The sequence below is a fragment of the Silene latifolia genome, chromosome 5 (assembly GCF_048544455.1).
Source record: "Silene latifolia isolate original U9 population chromosome 5, ASM4854445v1, whole genome shotgun sequence".
Lineage (NCBI taxonomy): Eukaryota > Viridiplantae > Streptophyta > Magnoliopsida > Caryophyllales > Caryophyllaceae > Silene > Silene latifolia.
In genome coordinates this window covers 5,311,676-5,333,754 of record NC_133530.1, presented here as the reverse complement: position 1 = coordinate 5,333,754, position 22,079 = coordinate 5,311,676, and the positions used below count along the sequence as shown (strand labels likewise).

The following is a 22,079-nucleotide window of genomic DNA, read 5'->3' as shown; positions in this document are numbered from 1 at the left end:
TGAGTTTTCGAAGATGTATGTATACCTCTTGTGCAAAAATGACAGACCGATCAACGCGTTTTGTCAGGAGTTCGGAAATCTTTGATCATTTTTTTTCAAATTGATCATCTATACAAGATCTGCGCTTTGGGAAAAAAAAAGGTTGCATCCTATGGCTAATTTTTAGTTTTGTAACTGAATAAACTTTGATTGATTATGACTCGATAGTAAGTTTGTACATGATGCAGTTTACATTTGGGCAGTGTTTGGTAAACGGCGTATTGGCCAAGTTTTAGCTGATTGGTAAGCATATTCTAAAATCGGTGATCTTACTCCATTTTGCAAAGAAAACTAACAATCTACTAATCATAATATGTCAATTAACAAACACTCAACCTAATTCTGCTAATTATAATATGATAGGCAAACCTTCTGATAAAATCTAACATTGATAAAATTAATCCCTGATTACCAAACGGGGCGTTTTGGTTAAATAATCTATTACTACCCGAATACGGGTCAAAGCATCTTACTCCGTATTAAATATGGTCAGTAACACTACGTCACAACCGCGACAAATTGTAATGTGGCAACTCTTTATCACCGTTTTCAGCAGTGTGAGGAATGAGGATCGATCTGTAGTCTTTTGGTATGCTTCGACAGTAAAAGCTACGCATTTTATTGAGAATCAAGCAAAGCAAAGCAAATAGAGTCGTTCATACTCCATACACAAAGCAACAGTTTTATTCCAGTAAAGAAAAATAAAAGCAACAGTTTTATTCCAAGTAAAGAAAAAAAAAAAGGAGATTGACTCTTGAACAGAATCAACTTATTTGAGCCGCTGTGGCTAAATGATACCGGTAGCTCTTAACATTGTGGTGTTCTTCAATCAGTCCAAGTGGCTCTAAGCGCCTTGGCCATAAAAGCGTACCGATCTGCAGCTTCATCAATCTACAAAATGCAACAATGCTTTTTAAATTTCAAAAAATGAAACTAAATGACTAGTCCGTCTATCCCATTCAATTTTTACGTAAATTTATTTGGGTTGTCTCGATTGAATTTTCCTTAAGTTGTTCTCTGCAGATGTTGTTTCTTGAAAAAAAATAAATTAATTCAATGTCGGAAACTTGACTTTTTTGGCGGGAAGAGTGATTTTAGCAGTTATCGACAAAAGGCACTAACTTTTAGATACTGTTTGCGAAAAAAATACAGAACTTTAGGTAGTGCTTTCTAAAATGATGTAAACTTTAGGTATTGATTGACCAAAAACTCAAGACTACATGTGAAAGAAAGAAAGATACCTGCTTCATCGTCGCACGTCCACAATGTGAAGCTTTGCGCTCAATTCGAGCAATTATTGGATTTTTCTGAGGGGAATCCTCTAAACTTGTGCAAAGAACATGCTGCAAAGTCTGCAAGTGTATACCATTATACTTTCAGGGTACAGAATGTGGGATACTCTAGGAAAAAATCATTTCGATGCATTTTTTTAAGCAATTTTCATCTTGGGCTATTCGGAAACAGCCTATTTGTATTGACACTCTGATTATGTCAATTTTACTTTGAATAATGTCGGCTACACAGCAGAGAACTTACAGCCAGCAGTTTGAAGGAGTGAAGAGGCACCACACGATCATCATGATCAGCTGTCAGTATCATAACAGCAGGGTATTGTAACTGTGGATTCTTAGAGTGCTCCCACGGCCTCCTCACATTATGTATCGGTGAGTACCTGTGAAGGTGAGAGTATTCACTTTAGGAACTAAAGAAGCGGGGAATAGTAATCTGTTCATGTAACTGTCCTTCAGTTTCTGCATGAATTACCGATTCCTACTGGCTGGCTGCAGTAGATTTAATTATTCCCATTAACCATTGTATATAGTAGGACTGATCTAAGTTACCTGAAAATATGATCCAAGGTTTGATACAAAAAAATCCGCGAAAAAAATCATTCAGAAGGACTAGGAAAGTTAGAGACAAGGCAGGATATCCGACATAGCCATGGTAAATCACTGTACGAGGATCAACAGAGCACTATACAGTCAATCATTACTTCCAAAAGGTTAAAAACTACGGAGTACTCACTTTATAAGCCAGTTAAAATCTTCCTCTTTGTCGGAGCAACCATAATCCGATGTCCAAAGATAACCTTCAAAGCAAACATTTTCATCAACAATAGTTTCATTGTATCAACAATAGGAAAAACCCCAAATTTCAAGCGGAGTATGTTCCTCACCAAGGGTAAATTTATGGAATCGAAGCATGTCCATTACACCACAGTTGGCTTGAGCGCAACCAAAAAGGTCTGGTCTCTGTAAAACCGATATGATCACTATACGGTGGATTAAATAAAAGCTATGCATAAGGAATCAATGAAAGCAGAAGCGACTGAATACCTGATTAATGCAAGCAGCAACAAGCAGGCCACCATTACTGCCACCTTCAATACTCAACTTTTGAGGCTGGGTATAGCCACTAGAAACAAGATACTCGGCTGAAGAGATGAAGTCATCAAAAACAATCTGCTTCTTATCACGCCATCCTGCATGATGCCATTCCTCTCCATATTCACCACCACCTCGGATATTAGCCACGCAGAAGACAGCATCAAGGTGCTTCAAAATTACAATGCGACTGGCGGAAAAAAATGGTTTGATACATATGTTGAACCCACCATAACCATGTAGTTCACATGGATGTGATCCATCCAAAGAAATTCCCTTTCTTGCCACTATGAACATTGGTATCTTTGTGCCATCTTTGGCTGATACAAATACCTGAAAGTACGCGAGTATTTAAGGTTTAGACCTTTCAACATTTAGCTTCAAAATCATATAGTATCGTGGGAACACGTGTAAGTATGTGTGTGAGTGTGTGACTATTAATATTAAAACTTGGTACTCGCAGTTTCATAGTCATCAGGTAAAATGAGATAAAGCATTCACAGAAGAAAGCGGAATGGAAAAACTACTACGAACAAAAGATAGAGAAGAACATAATAACATTTAGAGGAGAGGTTAAACACCTGATTAACCTCAAACTCGGAACGGTCAAATTCAGGAACAACACTTTCTCGGAAAATCTTCAACTGTGGAGTATCTTCCTTCAAATCACACTGATAAATTATGCTAGGAGTCAGGAAGCTTGTAAACTTGAAAAACACAACACTATCTTGTGGTCGTGCAGTGATTCCATCAATAACTCCGAGGTCAACGGGTAAGCGATGCAGTAGAGAGCCACTCTCTAGATCTCTAACCTCCAGAATATGTTTGACATCACTTAGGTAACGGACAAGAAGTTGGTTTCCATTAACAGCGTGTGCTGATTCAAGCACATCCTTCTTAGACTCTGGAATCACCTCAGTCCATATGTGCGGATTATTCAAATCAACACGAACTATCTTATTTCTTGGAGCATCCTTGTTGGTTAGGAAAGTAAACACAGAGCCCTCATTAGCAATTGCTGTATACGTTGCATCAAAATCATCAATAAGCTTTGTGAAAGGAAGCAAGTCCTTCCCCCCACGCAAACCTTCAAGCCCATTAGGCAAAGTTGTTAAATCCATATAGTAAACTTTGTTCAACGCATCACAATCCGCTGATATATAGAGTAGGAGATACTGAAATGTCACAAAAGAAACAAGACATAATAAGCGTATTTTATACAATATAATATCATCAGAACAAATCATACATAGTCAGAAGCGGATATGGGGAACACCATGAAAATTCCAGCAAAATACTTCCACCAAAAAATAATACAAAATGCTTAAAAAAAACATTGACAAAACTCTACCTTTCCATCATCAGTTAAATCAGATTTCAAGTGATGTGTGGGGTTATCCGGGTCTCTCCAGCACAGAATATCTTCAGACTGATCGGTACCAAGAAAATGATACCTTAACTCTTGATTGAAGCTAGAATTAGTCTTCATCCCAGGTTCTAGTCCTTCACTGCACCAAAGAGCCATAATAAATTCAAATATATGTACTGCATAGTACTATACTATTTTTCATTTTTAGAACACAGACTATGCATAAACCAGAAGCGTTGTTCCACTTATCAACGTTCAAAGCCTCTTGAAAGACACACACTAACAACAACATTATCCTAGTGTCTTAGAGTCTTCTGCGAATTGGCAGAATAAGGGAATTGGTGTACAAACAGTTCAATCAATTAATCATCGTTTATTTTCTTTTGCTGGCATAGCTACTGTCATTTACCTTAATACTTGTAACGATGCTAACCAACCAAAAGGGGTGAGGAGGGATTGGATGTGTATGTTTATTTGTGCCCTTGTAATATAGAGAAAGCTATATCAAATTGAATTATAAGTGAAAACAAATGGCCATCAGCTATCTCATTGAAAAATGTGTAACACGGGCCAAGGTGGTATATGTAACAAAGAAGATTTTTGGTGGAACCAGCAGTCACTTACGTGGCGGGTGGATATGGGGCAAAGAAAAATCCTTTAGTGTCATGCGTCCAGTGAATACCACTAAACTTCACCTACAAGAACAAAATATCAACCAAGTCAGAGCACTATCATCACTGCATAGTCATATTATAGGGTTGTAAGAATTGTACCGATTCATGGACGACCGCTACTACTATTTCAAAAACTAAAATTTACCAGCTTAAGTACTTGACACTATATATATATATATATATATATATATATATATATATATATATATATATATATATAAACTTACCCATGATAAAGAGTCAGGTAAAACACTCCGGTCTTCAATTCTCATCACTTTGATAGTCAACCATTCTGAAAAACCTGAATTTATACCAAATGCGAGATATTTGGCATCCTCGCTTACAGAATACTGGTGCAATCCAGATCTTCCACCTTCTCTAAGGTTAGGATCATATAGCACCTCTGGCTTTCCGTCCAAATCATCCTGTAAGATATACAAATTTCACTAGTCATGAAGCATGAGTATTGTAGTTGTTATCGTTAGTGTTACCATCTTAATGACTCGCTAGATTGATGTGACGGTGACTTCAATGAAAGAGAAGTGAATTGAACACTTTCTAAACCAGGGAGCTACCCCTCCTATAGCCAATTGGTTTTAGGATGAACCTCTAGACTTACGAGGTGGCTCTCTCTCATTCCGAGTTCCTACTGATTCTATTCCTTACACCTGCAAATTTTATTTAAGGTACCACAGGAAAACAAGACAATGTACTTAATCTCCAACACCATACTTTCATCAATCACTAGAAAACTAGTGTACTCCCTCCATTACATTGTGTCTTATCATTTTCTTTTTAGAGGTCTAAATCGCAAACTTCAACAATAGTTATATTTAGAAAATAGATTATGTTAATATGACTTTTTTTTTTAAAAAAAAAAGTAAAATATATTCATTAATATTTTAATATGATCCTGAAATATTTTCAATTGTTATTAAAAGAGTTTTCATATTTAATATTATAAACAAAAATAATACTATATAAATACAAATAAGCGTGTCAACGGTTGCGGATCCAGAAAAATTTTCTTTTCTTTCTAGAGCCCCGAGAAAATATTTACCCGAAAAGTAAATTTTTATTTTCCCTAAAAAATGGACAAAATACGCATAAAGAATTTGTTTTCCGTTGTCTCGGGACTCCCCGGAACCTTATACATAATACATTACACATAGCTCCGCCAATGGTGGTCAAAGTTGCGTTTTGAAAGAAGTAATAAATGTGGAAAAACACAATGAATTTGACAGAATATCAATTTTATCAATGTCTGTTTTTGTCTTCCCCCTTATCCCCTAATCATATTATTTTCTCCCTGTAATATTTTTACGGAGTAAGTGTGAGAACTGAGACGGTTTTTCAAAAGACTTATTTAATGACGAAATGGAACATTAAAAAGATGAATCTCTCGAGCACAAAACCTGCATATGAAGCACATTTTGCGCTTGAAGTCCAGAATTATAAAAATGAAAATACTTGTCAGCACGCTTAAACGGCACACCGCAACGCGGAAAATTCACAAGATCCGTGATTTTCTGCTTGATCTTATCCCTCAACTCACATTCTTCAAGCACTGAATCAGCAAGTTTCACTTGATTATCTACAAACTCTATCGTCTCTTCCGAATCCTGTTCCTCTAGCCTGTACCAATCAACGTCAATAGAAATAAATCCATTACTAGTTTAAGACCGTCTTAACTTAAAAACGACATTAACATCCGATTAAAATAGAGGCGAAAATAAACAGTAAGTCTCCCTTATGAGTTACGACGGTTTTACATGTGACAGGTCAAGTATCACAAGTTTGTGACGCATATTGTCCGTCACAAATGAGAATTTGTGATTAAAAAATATTTGCGAGACGGTCTCACATAATAAGCGAGATAATATGTTTGACTTTTTATGTCAAATCTTAATTTCTACAGAGTACTTAATTTTTCTCACAATTATCTCCATCGTAATTAATACAAATATTGCTAAAAACTATAGTCAACATTGATAATTAGTCAAAAAATTCAAATTAAAGTCCAGAAATTCATGAAAATGCTGCTTTCAGCATGTAAATAGTCAAATCAAATAGTCACTTCGACTCAATCATTTATTTACCTTTAATCAAATACCTTATAAATATTAAATGAGACGGAACGAATATAAATAGACAAATCAAATAAAATCGTAGATGAATATATCCGTCTTAAATTTAAAATTAGTCAACAGAATAATGAGACAAAAGTGTACTCTCAGGTGTCTTAATAGGGCGTTATTTGACCCGTTTTAATCTTTGAAACGCATGCAAGTGGTTGATGAATGGCGAAAAATAAGAATAAAGAGAAAAGGAAGGAGTTGATACCAACGGTAAGGATCGGCGACTTTGACACCGAAGTAATCATCGACGACGGTTTCGTCGCGGCGAACGGGAGGGTAGTTCAAGGGTTTGGAGAAGGCGGAGGAAGCCATGGGAGAATGTTGAGAGAAGGAATGAAGCTTTATCTTATTATTATTACACTGAATTTATGCTTATTATTAGAGAGAGAAAATAGTGTGAGGAGTAAGTACAGTGACGTTTCATTTTTAGGTGAAACAGATTATATTACTCCCATCCTCATCAATTGTTTTTCTCCATTTTTAAAATAATGGTCAAAAATAAAATATTTGTCGTTTTGGGTCGGTTTTGAAAATATTTGTCAAAATGGTGTCCACGTAGGCTCGGGATTTCTGGACCTAAAACACGCCACTACAAATGGCGTGTTTATAATGAGTAGGGAAAGAAACTTCATTAAAAAATGGACTAAAACAAACACGCCATTGGGAATGGCGGGTTTCGGAGGGGAAACACGCCATCCGGGCATCCCCTATGGCGTGTCTTGTGTAAATTTTTTTTTTTTTTTTTTTTTTTTTTTTTTTTTTTTTTTTTTTAAGTTTAGTCAGTGAGTAAAAAAATTGTTGTAAAGACACGCCACTACTAATGGCGTGTTTCTTCACAAAACACGCCATTAGTAGTGGCGTGTTTCGAGCCTAGAAATCCTGCCTACGTGGACACCATTTTGACAAATATTTTCAAAACCGACCCAAAACGACAAATATTTTATTTTTGACCATTATTTCAAAAATGACTCTTGTTTTTGACATAAAGATTAAGAAAAGAAAAAAAAGTAATAAGTAGAACAAATTACTATCAAATTACTCATTAAATTCATTCCTAAAATAAAAAGGATAACAATTATCTGAGACACCCAAAATGAAAAAAGAACAACAGGAAGTACTACAGTAAGACTCCCTCCAATGGTTTATTCATCTTAATTTTTAGACGGTTTAAATATATATCACTTCTGTACATAAGAATGTATTAGGAAAAGCAATATATTTGTCTTATACTCCCTCTCATTCTTTCAATTCATACTATAAGTTGAATATATGTGAGGAGTATTTTATTCAAATGGTATGAATTGAAAGAATGAGAGGGAGTATATAAAAAGATGGTATGATATTTGATAAAGTATGTTTTAAGTTTAAATGGATAATATCGTCTTAAACGAGAAATTGTGATATTGTTATTATTTTTTACTATTTTTTGTGTATTCGGGTGATGTATTTATGAATCACGTGTTTGACGATGAAGAGAGATGGTTGTTGAGTGTTGACATTGATGGAAACGAATGATTGGGCCTCAAAAGATAAGCAGGTGATAGCTTGCCAAAAAGGTTAATTGGGGATTTGATAAACGGGTTAATTGGATTTATTTTTTTGTCGGAATATCTTTGACTTTATAAGAATAATTGGTCTCTCTGATGGGTTACCATTTATGGCGGATATTTTGTGAGATAAAATGGTAACAAAATGGGTTAGTGGAGAAAGGGGGCCACATGAATAGTGTTACAGAGAGAGAAAAAGTGGGTACATTGTGAGGTAAAGTGGTATCCGTCACAAGCTTGTGACGGATATGTCATGTCTTCAATGAGAATTTGTGTTATAAGAATTTGGGTTAGATCGAGTTGGGTTATTTTGGATTAGTAGGGGTGTTATTGTTGTCAACTTCTATATGAATAATGGCCAGTTTACAACAATAAATATTCGAGTTGGGTTTTATTGATTCAAGTTAATTTGAATAATGGGTCATGCTTCGGTGTGCAGTTCGAGTGTAGGTCGGATACAGGCCGGATTATTCGAGTCCGGTTTTTCGGGCCAAATTAATTTTGCCAAGTCAAGTTAATTGGATCAGTTTTGGATTTGCAAGAGTTTGGGATGACTCGAGTGAGTTTTTGCTATGTTATTATTAATATACAATTTTTTATTTTTAATAAGATATTTAAATAATAGTGTTATCTAATTAATTGTTTATTTTCTCGTTATTATATTTATTTATTTTTTGGAGAAAAAAAATAAAAAATAAAATTAATCCAAGAGAATTGAGTAATGTGTTGAAATATATTTTTTTTAAAATATTTTTTATATCATAAAACCTAATTATTCTAATTTATAAAGTCTCTCAATTTATTTTGACATAAAAGTAATAAAAACGATTTATAATTTTAGTTCTATGTAGTATGGGTTAAGTCATTCTCAAATGATAGCATCTACAAAAGATTTAGAAGTTTATAGTTTTATATCATTTATATTTTAATAAAAAAAATTATAGTTAGAATTTAATGAAAAGTATATAATTTGATAAAAAAAATTAATAAAAAGATAATAATATAATGAAATAAATTATAATTATTAACTCTATCTTTGGTATAAAAAAAAGGTGCTTGTTTGGTCAATTAATTGGTAAATTAAATGTCACATTATCAATAACTTCCTAAATTAGTTTTTTGGAGGGAAAATTTGTGAGTTTACTTATTCTTTTAGTAGATAGAGGCCGGATTTGGGTACAATGGTCATTATGTGACTATGAACTCATGTTGAATTACATAGAGTTGGGTCAAATTGATTCTGAATCGAATTTGTTTTTTTTTTTTTTTGGATGTGGGCCAGACAAATGGGTGAGTTGTAGTGAATACCAAAGGAAATATACAATCCGTCTTATTATAGACGGACACTATCCGTCTAAAGTTGTAGACGGAAGTTTCAATTCCTTCATTTTAGTTAAAAAAAGGCAACCAAACAAGTGGCTAAATTCCCATGTTTTTAAGAGGTGACCAAACAACTCCTAAAACTAGTCATTGTCTAAATTAAATGGCTGCCCCTCATTAGACAAAGAGGGATTTGCCAGAATTCTCCCATTTTGAAGAAGACTAACTGTTAAAGAGTATAAAATCGATCTTGAAACTTTAATCATCAGCTTAAATTTTTGTTTGAGATGGTTTATTGACATGGTATCAGAGCCATGTGACTAAAAGGTCACAGACTCAAATCTTAGTGTCCTCAATTTCTAAAGTGGAATATTAAGAATCAGGTATGTGGAGGCCTCTAGTTGCATTCGTGTGAGGGGGCGTGTTAGAGTATAAAACCGATCTTGAAACTCCAACCATCAGATTGAGATGGTTCCTTAACAATAACTAAATTAGTAAATACAGTTGAATTTTTTTGTGAAGTCTTAAGCATTAGGTTTTTGTTTTAATTATTTTGTTTAATTTAGTTTAAATTTAAGAGAGATCCATTTTGAAAAGGAATTTGGACAATAAATAATAACTTGTTTAGAAACACAAAGGGTGATGTAAAATACAAATTCTTATTTATGATCGATACTTTTTATCACAAACGTGTGACATCCCACGAGGTACAAGTGGGAGAGCAAATAGAGGCAGGAAATAGGTGGTGGATTGATATATTTATTCAATTGGTCTCCCTTGTGACGGGTTACCATTTGTGACGGATATTTTGTGAGATAAAATGGTAACAAAACGGGTTAGTGAAGAAAGGGGACCACATGAATAGTGTTGCAGAGAGAGAAAAAGTGGGTACTTTGTGAGGTAAAGTGGTATCCGTCACAAGCTTGTGACGGATATGTCATGTCTTCAATGAGAATTTGTGATATTTATTGGCGGTTAAATGTTGATGTCCGTCGCATGGGCTTACAAAAACATCGTGGCGTACGAGCTTTGGAATTTGCAGGTTAGGTGCCAGGTGGGAACAAGATAATGAGATATATATATATATATATATCGGTACGGATTCTCTCCATTACCTAAAAAAACCTCTATTACTTTTAAACGGTCCGGATTAAATCTTGGGACGATCTAATGGTTGTAATTATTTCATAAAAGTAATGTTTAAATGAGTGAAAAGAGAAAATATATTAGAATAAGAGTGTATTAGAGAGATAATGGAGATAAAGTAATGGAGAGGATCCAAATTCTATATATATGGCCTATAACTTCTTGAAAATTGAACCTTTCTTACTAACTTAATTAATACAATTGGTCTCCCTTGTGACGGGTCACCATTTATGGCGGATATTTTGTGAGTACAAATGGTAACAAAATGGGTTAGTGGAGAAAGGGGACCACATGAATAGTGTTGCAGAAAGAGAAAAAGTGGATACTTTGTGAGGTAAAATGGTATCCGTCACTCAAAAGTGACGGATATGTCATGTCTTCAATGAGAATTTGTGTAATTAATAATAGTGGCTAGTGCCGGATTTAGGGAAGGTTAGTATAGGAGTTTGTTTTTGCTGGTTAAGGAAAAAATTTAGTTAAAATTTCTATATATTTTTTTAAAAAAAGTTTATGTTATGTCATTGCTTGTTTGTCCCTGTTAAAAATTTTCGCCCCTAATTGTAAATCCCGACTTCGCCACTACTTAATAACCTTTTTTTTCTAGTTTAGTACCGTTCCTATGTTGTTCGGGTGAATTGTTTGACTTATAAACAAACTTATTTATAGTGTGAGACGGTCTCATACTTTAAGATGATTCATTTGTATTGAGCAACTCCAATGGTTGCATTTAAGGACCTGCTTGCAAATATTGTAAATTGTCAAGCAGTATGCTTACCATTGGAGTACAAAAAGTACGTCCTGCTTACGAGCGGGTGTACCTTTGGCAAGCTACGTAGCTTGGCCTTTAAAATAATAAAATAAATAATTAAAAAACAATAAATAATTTGTATTATAATGTTTATTTGTTAGTGAGACATTTTAAGCTACATCTATTGTAACTTACCATTGAAGAGTATTGTAATTTGAAAGTTTTTTTTGCTTAGAAAAAATATGGGGCAAGGCAAGCTACAAGGTCTTGTAGCTTGCCATTGGAGTTGCTCAAGTCACTTTTTTTTATTGGTTGTGATAAATGAAGTTTTATAGAAAAGAAACGTCTCACAGTGTAAGATTATCTTATTCTAAAATTTGTGTGAAAGAAGAGCATCTTCAAGAATAGCAAATTTTCAAATAAAATACTCCAATGTATCTAGAGTGATATCAAAGTTCATCGTTGTCAAAAGAAAAAAATGGACAGGAACTCAACGATTTTCGTCTTTTTGACAACCAAGGGGTAAATATGAGATTCCTAGAAATTGGAACTCAATTGGCAAGTATAAACAAACAAGCACTAAAATAGAAAATTTCCCGAAACACAAATTTCTTACCCTTTTCTCCCTTCTATGATGCAAACGAGGTTGGTATTTTACAACGATTCAGAATACCACCTTATAAGGCGTTTAATAAAGAAAAAAATCTCCACAATACAAGTATCGCCATGGAAAACAAAAGTTACTACCATTTAAGCTCTTTGAGCGCGAATAGGGAACTTTTAATCATTTACATTTCTCAAGATCAGCGAACCCAAACAAAGGAAACCCATCGAAAAATAGTTGAAAGGCTTGATTTTGATTTCTAAAAGGACCAAAGTTGTTAACTTCTTCGACCGGCGCCAATCGACAAGAAGTCAAAGCTCCGTAGGGTATCGTCTCGACCAGGTCTTACCGAAGAAATACGGGCCCGAGAAGATGTCCTAGACTCCATGCCAGGCTGTACCCTTTGAGTCGTAGAAACACGACCACTGGATGACAGAAGCTGGCCCGATCTGCCGTCACTGGGTCCACCAGAAGAGCTCGGCCGGCTTATTGAAACAACAGCTCGTTTTGAAGTACTGCCATTTCGAGAAGTACGACCTCGTTCAAGATCGCCTTGCTGATAAAGTAACAAAGAAAAGTGATGTTAGTAGCAAAAACTCATATCCTTGCACAACAGAACAGACCCATCATTAAGCATGAGGTGTACCGATGTACAAGGTGCGAGAGGGTGCGACAAACCACATCGTTTTAGCAAAAAAATTTATGATTTTAAAAATAACATTTATCGCAACATTATTGAATTTTAAAGATGAGTAACATGGCAAAGAGGAACATAATAAAAGAACGTATTCCATTAACTTACCATATCCTTGGACGTTGGATCATCCATTGATCTATGATGTGAATGATCTCTTTGCAAACCAGAGCCTTGAGCATTCCTTCTTGCAAAAGCCTCAACGGCCCCAGAAAATTTATCCCGGATATCTTGTCCCACTATATATTGAGTACAAACATAAGTTACATAATGTGTGAGTTCTGATGCATAGACTTACCCTTTGTTTGGACGAACGGATCTAGAGGGAGGGGAAGGGGGATGGGGATAATTTCATTTGTTTGGATAGTAAGTTGGGTTGGCGAAAATAGAGATGTAGGGAAGGCAGAGCCATCAAGCTAAATAAAAATATGACAGAAAAGATTGGATGATAAACATCATAGCTTCAATTTAGAGTTGCTCATGTCGCCATAGGACCCGACTTATCCAGCCAGTAAAGTGCATACAGAAAATTCATTCAAACGCTCAACCTGCCAAACCAAAATCCGCTCGCCAACTTGTCTGTGGGTCACAAAATCCAAATGAGGCTGCCAGTGACCAACTCAATCTCATAGGACCCAACTCATCCATCTCGCCAAAGTAACTACAGACAATTATTTTTAAAAAATTTACCGAGGCCTGTCCCGCCAGCCATCTTGTTCATGGGTCTCAAAATTCAAATGGCCTTAACCCGGTGTCTGACCACATCCTAAATGTTCATCTACTTATTCCTCTCTCACATAGTCACATCCTCCCTCCTTCCCTCCTAGATAAGTAGATATGTACAGTATCAAACTTTACCGTATCTTTGGATACAAAAAGAGAAGGGAACAAAGGGGGAGGTAGGGAGGTGGGGGTTGACCAATGTCATTCCCTCCAAACCTTTCCTAAGTTAGCGATATTTTATTACACTTGTAGGGGGGGAGCAAATCTCTCCATATCCCGACCCTCAATTTCCTTCCAACTACACGTTCAACCAAACAAGGAACTGTGTCCACCCAAACATTCAAGAACGAAGTCCACATCATTCCACCCAAACAAAGTCTTAGTCATTGTCAATCTACAACAAAAGCTAGGGTCTTCTTCTTTAGCTGTCGCTTAGGGCACTACCACAAATAATCAAGAACGAACAACATATCGGTAAACTAAATTCACAGAATTAAACCTCTAAGTATTACAAGCAAATTAAAAGCGCACATCGCACTTGGAGAGATTAAAGCAATTTATCAAGACAAATTCTTAAGAGTTACTTCCTCCATTCAACTCCACTCTACCTATTTCATTTTTGTACACTATTCACAATTGTGTATTCAATTTTAATTTTCTCTCGATACGTAAGTGGAAATATATTCATGTGGGATCTTGTTTGATTCGTCTTTACGAGTACATTAAAAATATCTAACTTTTATAATTTTTACAAATACGTAGCTAATGATATTTAGCGCGTAAAACACGCGTTGGCAAACGTGAAAATATATTGTGGTAGAGTGGAGTTGAATGGAGGAAGTATTTGTTTACCTTTGATTAAAATACCCCATAAAGATTTAAAAAGGTAAACAAATGATTGGGACGGAGGAAGACTGGAACACTAACAAACTCCAGTTATCACATTAGATGTCACCTCCAGCCACCTATACCATCCACACCTCTAGCATCCACGTGGTCTCACCCATAAAAATGCTGCGCCAGCACAACATTAATGACCCCTTTCCGAGAAAGGATTCACCAGCCACCCAAAGAGTGTCAATTCCACTCATTTGGTTCCGGACAATATGCAAAGCCGATGGAGTAGCCCGGAAAAGGGGTTAGGCGCACAACACGTCAGGTCGAAAATCAAGTCTTAATTCCTTAAACCCTTTTGGGCAGAAGTAGCGAATTTGGGGACAACAGCTGTGATACTCCGACACGTCAGCTCACCGGCGTGTCGTGTGTCGATAGGACACGATACGTAATATGACACGTGGTACGTACCCGATACGCCGGAAAAGGACACGACACTGGTACGGTGTTGAAGATGACGTGACACTGATCTGGGTTGTTGCTTTTTCGAAAAACTATCATCGAAAACCGGCAATGCGTCGCCGGATTTCGCTGGAGATTGAAGACGAGAAAGGGTAGAGGCGTAGATAGAGAGAGAAGATTGTACGAGGGAAAAAGTAGGGCCCTTTTGGTCTTTCCACACTGCTATTTAATTATATTTACACTTTCTCTTTCTTTGACAGATGTTTCACTTTCACGTGGGTGGTGCCTTGTTGTATACACTCTATTGAGATGCTGAAAAGTCAAAACTTTTCATTTCCCACAATTAATTAATTATAAACATAAGAAATATTTTATAGGTCCCACTTCAAAGAACCCAAACTCCCTACAATTACTTCACTTCTCCCTCGAAATTTAGCAATGCGGTGTCGTATCAGTATCTACAAAGTTGGTCAAGACACTCCTTTGACCGTGTCGCCGTATCATTGATTTTTCATAATCGCGTGTCCGATACGCCAATACGTATCGGATACGACACTCCTCTCACGTGTCTGAGTAACATAGAGGGAAGGTGCTCGAAGGGCGAGGTGGTTACCCTAGCCATCAGGAGGCTTCATCGATTCTTGTTGTGGGGTCAAGGGTGAAAAGAAGGGCATTTGGAGTGAGTGTTTGAGCGAAAGGGTGAGCTAGGGTCACAATGTTCTGAACAATACTATAACCTTAAATCTTAAGGTGACGGCTATTTGCCAATATGAACATGTGTAATAAAACGCAAGTAATTATGGACGGTGGGGAATTAACTAAATGTATATGCTATGGAGAAGCGCAGACCTGAAGTCCGATCAGCTCTTTCAGCAGATGGTCCAGAATTTAAAGTTGGTTTGGTTGTTGGCTGGAAGATAAAAATCATATATAAGAAAAAAAAAAAAAAAAAAAAAAGTTGAAAAACAGCAGAAAGAATCTTATACGCAGAAAACACACTAACCCGTGGACGAGAGCTTGAACCAATCTGTGGGTATTTCAGTATTGTCCAATCAAATACATAGTCAAATTGGTAACCTGTGTCAATAGAACCGGTCAGGATTCAGCAATTTCTGAAATGACCTGAGAATAGCAAGACCTCAGACAACATCGATTATACCTTCTCTAATAAAAAGGTCCCTGAATAGCCTCTTAAGATAAGAATAGTCTGGCTTGTCATCAAACCGTAAAGACCGACAGTAGTGGAAGTATGATGTGAACTCTGATGGATAATTCTTGCAAAGCACCTGTAATAAATTATTGGCAAATTAACATCCGCACTTAAGAAGAGCGCAATCCATAGATATGTAAAGAACTAAAAATAGATAAAATATAGCAGCTTAGCAAGTGAAATAGTTCTGCTCAATGCGAGTACCTCAATAGGGGTAAGCATTTTCTTTTCACTAATTTTGTCGTACTTCTGCTTTTTGGTACCGGCTTTCAACCCTTGCCATGGGAGACTGAGAGGAGAGATCACAAACGTAAATTAGACATATGAAATGGGTAAGACAGTTTTATAAGGACAAAATGGTAAAATAGTGCACTTTTACCTCCCCCTCAAAAAATACATTAGCACATAGCCAAGAGACTCCAGGTCATCTCTTCTGCTTTGTTCTGGTTCAACAAATGAAAACTATCAGAAGGATCGTCAAGATCCAAGGTAACAATGACGTTCACCACTGTTTGTAAAAAAACTAAAAAGCAGGGAATTAGCCAGAGAAATAAATGGAAAATGATATGTGAAGAGGCAACATTTACCAACACCCAGATGTGTATTGACACTTGCATATCGAGCTGTCCCTGTTAGGTTCTTATTTTCTCTGTACAAGGGTAATAATAGGCATTAGATAGGTGACCAAAAAGTATGTTTGATTAAGAGATCCACATGAGCACTTTCAAAGTACCTGTAAGGTATGTGTTTGTGAGTTTGAAGATCACGAAACTTTTTTGCAAGTCCAAAATCAATGGCATACACCTTAATGGGAAAAAAAATGGCCATTAGAGTTTAATAAAATGCCAAGAGTTTAGTTTACTATAACTATTAAAGCCATAATGTATTAATGTTCCAGCAAACTTATAGAAACTTCTCACAAAACCAGTGGACAACCCCATCAGAACCAGAATACGCAACAAGGGCACACTATACAAACTTTTGGGTCCGCCATTAAGGAAAGGATGGAGCCATTCTGAAACCAATGAACTACCAAGCAAAAAATTCAGGCCACCAATTAATACATAACAGTGCATAAACTGGAATAAAAAAAATCAACTGAAGAAAACATTACGTCACCAGTCAGTCAGTCACTAGTAAATACCTATTAAGAATAATGGTTCCACAGGCAGAAGCAAACACTTCTGCGTCGTATTACTGTTGAAGACAGTAGGGGAACTTGGTTTGAAAAACCAGGAGTAAAATTATCACGCAGATATAAATCCCATTATAAATTGTATATTTCCAAGGGTAAGATAACGCAAACTACCATCATGTTAGGATCCTAGTCATCAAAACATGAGTCTAAGTCAAAGGATGGAATTCATTATCTTCAAATAAGAAACTACCAAAAAGGGTGTTACTCTAAAGCTCCTTAAGGCTCTCACCTCTCGGGATTGACGGGCCCAAAGATCAAGAATACATCAAAACATTTTCGGGTATTCATCTAACTATACTACTATAGTATGAAGTGTAAAGCTGACATTCCAAACACCTGAGTCACTGATTAATTATTTAATTACTTCACAGAGTGAAGGAAATGGGAAAGGGGGAAAAAACGAAAAGAGAAACATAAAGAGAACAAAGTCAAGAAAGGGGTACTACGCAATACAATCGTTGCAGTCTCAAGTTTGTTACCCCAAACACATAAGAAAGAACATAAGAGGATGGTATTTTTCACCATTAACTAGTAAGCTCGAAAGTTTCCATTTTCTAACGGATCCAAAAACCCATTACTCTTTGAATCTGAATTATGATGGAGTAAAGCATAATGGTTGACTAAAGTGGTTGAGCTTCTTTTTATTGTGAAGTAGCTACACTTCAATGCCGTTCTCGGCGCAATTATCATATTAAGTCGTTCCAAAACTGACACAGGAGTAAGGCTACATACATTCGTTCCCCATAACCAGAAAAAAGTACAAGAAAATTCATGAATAGATTTTCAAGAATAGGGAAGCAACAGATGTACTACGAATGACTGGTCTCCAAACATTCAATTTGAAATAAAAACCACACAATTGTTCTCCACTTCTCTTACTTGATGAGCTTAGAAACAAAGTACATTTAAAATCTAACTGATGCAAAAGCCAACAGTTCAGATAAATTACAGAAAAACTTTCCCAGAACATACCTGATTTGCCTTACGTCCAAGGCCCATTAAAAAGTTGTCAGGTTTGATATCACGGTGCAGAAAACCTCTAGAATGCATGTACTCCACTCTATTGATCTATCAAAGAGAAGGAGAAATCAAATTAAGACAGAAGCTCATTTGAGGACAAAGGGCTTGTTTAAATGGATGGATTTGGAAGGAAAGGAAAGGGAGGGAGGGTAGGGATTTAAAATCCTTTGCTTGGATAGCAAATAAGAGTGGAGAGACACGGAGGGGAAGAATTTGGAGCAATCCATTCTCCCTTCTCCAATGCAAATCAAAATCCCTCCACCATAGGAAAGATTTGGAGAGAAATTGTACCCAAACATCCACTCCTAGCCCCTATTTCCCCTTCCCTTCTCTCTCTTGCCCCTCCCCTCCCCTCCCTTTCCCTCCTATTTTGGTATCCAAACAAGGCCTAATTGTACTTGAGGTAGCATGTTACCATTTGATCAGCAAGCATTAGAACGGTCTTCAATGAAAACTTGCGGCTGCAGTAATTAAACAAGTCTTCCAAACTTGGACCAAGAAGGTCAATAACCATAACATTGTATTCACCTTCTACCCCGTACCACTTCAGATGAGGAATTCCCGCTTTATCACATGCAAAAAGCAGAGAGATGAAGACAGCACACCATTAAGTCGTAGTACACAGCTACACATTACATGCACTAAGTCACAGTGCAAGCTATAAATTTATAGGCAATCTGAAAAATAAGAAAAGTATTTGGCACTTACTGCCTCCCTGAAGAAGCAGGTACAACTTTGACTCATAATGAAGTTGGGGGTGCTTTGTCTTTGCAGATTCCTACAACAAACAAAATGCTCAGGAGTGTCAAATATGCCGGACAAGACGAGAAGATATTCTTTTTGCAGCTAAGGTAGTTTATCACCAAGTATAGTAAACACAGATCACAATTGTACAGACAATAAACAACTAACTTTGTGGCTTAATTTCAGAAGATGTGAGATGCACTGAGGCGGCAAGGACCTCCAGTGACAAGGCACGAGGCAGGAAGTGAAGCCTCACACCTCATGCACGTGGCAAAAAGATTGTATTTTCACAGTAAAAGTAGTTTAACAATACTTTTTTGGATTTTAAAAAGGGCCAGCATGTAAGATAGAGATAACGGGGGCTCCACATGTGCACTGCTTGCTGCACCCCATGCACAAGGAGCTACAAACCATTTTAGCTAGGCTCAAGCGCAATCGAGGGCATGCTTTTTAGAACTACGTTATACTCTACATAATAATTACGAATCAAATTAAATCACAGTTCTATACTGGAACAAAAAAAATTAGTCCTTTGGTCGATACACTGCCATACACATTCACACCTCAATCAGTTACTTCTTTGGCCATTCCGTACCCTAAATGGCTAAAACTATCTAGTACATCCAAAATACAAGTACAACTAATATAACTTGAACTAGTGCGACCAACTATAGTTACAACTTAGTTCATGAAACGGTGAGGCAAATTTTAGAAGCCTCCAACTCCAACAGCATACATAACCATACAATTTACTAAACAATAATCGAAAGTTGACGATTTCATCAATAAAAGTACTAGGGACCAGACACAAACCAGCTTAACAGCCACTTCCTCACCAGTCTGCACATTGATACCTACACCAAAAACATATTTCAACCCACAATTAATTACTATAACATAACATATACAAGCATTATGGATGATCATAACGCGGAAAAAAGGACAAACACCAATAGATATACCTAAGTAAAGCTCCCCAAATGAACCACTACCGATTTTTCGACCGAGCTTAAACTTGCCACCAATTACACGATCCATGTTCATTTCTAACACCAGATAGCTTAAGATTTTACTACAATAACACAAATCTTAGGAAACAGTGAAAAATGAACTAACTTCTACTATAAAATTTATAGGTGAAATTGACCAAACTTTTTGGTGATCAGATGAAATTTTTTATTTTTGCAAAATCAAATAAAATAAAATAAAAAAACACTTTTTCCCCAGAAATTAAGAGGAAAAAAATGCCCCCTTAAACCAGCTTTATTTCTACTATACAGATCTAAAAACCACTAATTTGACTAAAAAAATTCAATCTTTTGACAAATTAGATTAAACCCAGATGAAATAATAGAGAAAATTAACTACCCTTTTCACAGATTAATCTGAGATTAAGAAAAAAAGGGGATAGATAAGATTGATAGAAACCCTAAAACCCCAAATTCAACGATTGCGATTATTAAAAAAAGGCGATTAATTAAGCGAATCAACAAACTCCATTGCCCTAAAATTGGCAAAAAGTTGAAATCAAAGCTTGATTAAGAAGAAAAAGGGGAAGAACAAAGGATAAAAATCGAATCTTTTTTGGGAAAAATAAAACTAGGGAAATTGTACAGTTTTTTAGACTAACTATGGATCTAATGAATTACTGAAGAATGAAAAAAAGAAATGGGATTTTTGGGTGGAAATTAAGAGAGGCGATGAAGAAGAAGGAGATGATGAAGAAAAGGAAAAGAGGAGAAGAGATAAAGTAAAGGGATGAGATAAAAGAAAATTAGGGAAGAAAAGCAAAACTACAAAGTCTAAAATGTTGTGATTTAGTTTAGTTTTAAGGGTGGTTAAACACTAATTAATTAAAATTAATTAAAATATTAGTTAGGAGTTTGAGGAGGACTTCTACTCCTATGATTTATGATTACTTTTGATGGGAAAAGGATTACTCCACATGTCCTTGAGTGGCCTAAACAAGTGAGACAATGTATTAATAGTAGTAGTTAACACAATCACATCTAACATTTGTGCTCTTGCCAACTTTAAATTATGATATTTCGGATATATTATATCAGATTCCATATATATTTGAGTTTTTGTATATTTTTTTTGGGCTTTATAATGTTTATAAGTTACATGTTAGTTTTTTTATGTCAAAACTCAAATTTTTCTAAGCTTATATATAATATTTTTGAGTTATATTGTAAATTTTTTAACTTTATGTTTAAAAGAATAAACTCAAAAACTTTATAATAAAACTCATAATTTTTAAGACAGAACTCAAAAACTTTACTTTAATGCTCAAAAACTATACCATATGATGTAATACATCAGATGTATAGTCCACTTACTATAAATTATGTAATTAGGTGTGGAAATAAGTTCTTTCATTTTGAGAAATGACATTTGACCACAAAATGGTTGAAATGAGAATTAGTGTTGTTAAACTAAATATGGGTAAAACTAACTACTATTTTGATTGAAAAAATAGTTAGGAGTGTTAGGGAAAAAACGGCTTTTTATTAAGTTATTTAAATTTGAATGTCGGTGTTTTCAAAAGTCTTATTTTTATCACTGAATATTTATATAGTTTGTTGAATTTTTTGGTATTTGGATTCGAATTTGATAGCATTAAAGTTGTCACCACAACTTGCAAAAAGAAAGGGCAATGATAACGCCATTACCATTTTTGTTAATGCCACTCAAATTGTGAGAGAATGAATAGTAAAATACTCATATAATTGACTTGTAATTGAGTGGCATTAACAAAAATGGTAGTGGCGTTAACATTACCCAAAAGAAATGGAGTTAATATCAAAGTTAAATAATCATAATATGTCGTTAAGGTGCAACACATCTATCGGGAGGCGAAAAAATGCGTTGATTGGTTAGAGAACGTTGGTGTTTCTCAAACCCAACAGCTGGTCACATTCGATTTATGATTTTTTTTTGTGTTAACCAGGAGTATCTCTTACCGACAGGTGGGCAATCTCATTCGGGGTACTGAAGACAATTTAATTTAAGAGATGAGAGTCACTCACACCAGCCAACTTTGGTACTTGGTCACATTCGATGAGGAGGGATGTTGGACCATCTTTTTCGTCTTATTCAACGAGATCTTGGTGGTCTTTGACAAGGCTAATGTTGTGTCATCTTAATCAAAGTAAACATAACTCGTTACTAACTAATAGTCAGCAATAAGAAGGGTATCGTATCCACAAGGAGGCGGTAATA

At 35.7% G+C, this 22,079-nt stretch overlaps 2 protein-coding genes across 2 annotated transcripts; both read right to left on the bottom strand.

Moving 5' to 3' along the window:
* Window positions 1-634: 634 nt before the first annotated feature.
* Window positions 635-7,061, bottom strand: LOC141656499 (uncharacterized). The gene is made up of 12 exons (XM_074463407.1): window positions 6,810-7,061; window positions 5,882-6,101; window positions 4,694-4,891; window positions 4,417-4,487; window positions 3,775-3,931; window positions 3,005-3,598; window positions 2,376-2,756; window positions 2,216-2,291; window positions 2,065-2,128; window positions 1,576-1,711; window positions 1,281-1,391; window positions 635-930 (listed from the first exon to the last, which is right to left on the bottom strand). Exons 1-12 carry the CDS (start codon window positions 6,914-6,916, stop codon window positions 865-867), a joined length of 2,181 nt encoding a protein of 726 aa, XP_074319508.1. The 5' UTR covers window positions 6,917-7,061; the 3' UTR covers window positions 635-864.
* A 4,896-nt stretch (window positions 7,062-11,957) lies between these two features.
* On the bottom strand, window positions 11,958-20,807 carry LOC141656498 (casein kinase 1-like protein 10). The gene is made up of 14 exons (XM_074463406.1): window positions 19,817-20,807; window positions 19,668-19,708; window positions 18,819-18,888; window positions 18,526-18,674; window positions 18,063-18,158; window positions 16,626-16,696; window positions 16,480-16,541; window positions 16,272-16,335; window positions 16,097-16,181; window positions 15,842-15,968; window positions 15,686-15,759; window positions 15,532-15,592; window positions 12,772-12,902; window positions 11,958-12,525 (listed from the first exon to the last, which is right to left on the bottom strand). Exons 1-14 carry the CDS (start codon window positions 19,896-19,898, stop codon window positions 12,247-12,249), a joined length of 1,392 nt encoding a protein of 463 aa, XP_074319507.1. The 5' UTR covers window positions 19,899-20,807; the 3' UTR covers window positions 11,958-12,246.
* Between the last annotated feature and the right edge of the window lie 1,272 nt (window positions 20,808-22,079).

Coding starts and splice junctions, on each gene's coding strand:
- LOC141656499 (XM_074463407.1), bottom strand. CDS start 6,916: ATGGCTTCCTCCGCCTTCTCCAAACCCTTGAACTACCCTCCCGTTCGC. Junction 4,488..4,693: donor TACCTGACTCTTTATCATGG/GTAAGTTTATAT, acceptor TTGTTCTTGTAG/GTGAAGTTTAGTGGTATTCA. Junction 2,292..2,375: donor TTGCTGCTTGCATTAATCAG/GTATTCAGTCGC, acceptor TCGGTTTTACAG/AGACCAGACCTTTTTGGTTG.
- LOC141656498 (XM_074463406.1), bottom strand. CDS start 19,898: ATGAACATGGATCGTGTAATTGGTGGCAAGTTTAAGCTCGGTCGAAAA. Junction 16,542..16,625: donor CACAAACACATACCTTACAG/GTACTTTGAAAG, acceptor ACCCTTGTACAG/AGAAAATAAGAACCTAACAG. Junction 15,760..15,841: donor GGACCTTTTTATTAGAGAAG/GTATAATCGATG, acceptor CTATTGACACAG/GTTACCAATTTGACTATGTA.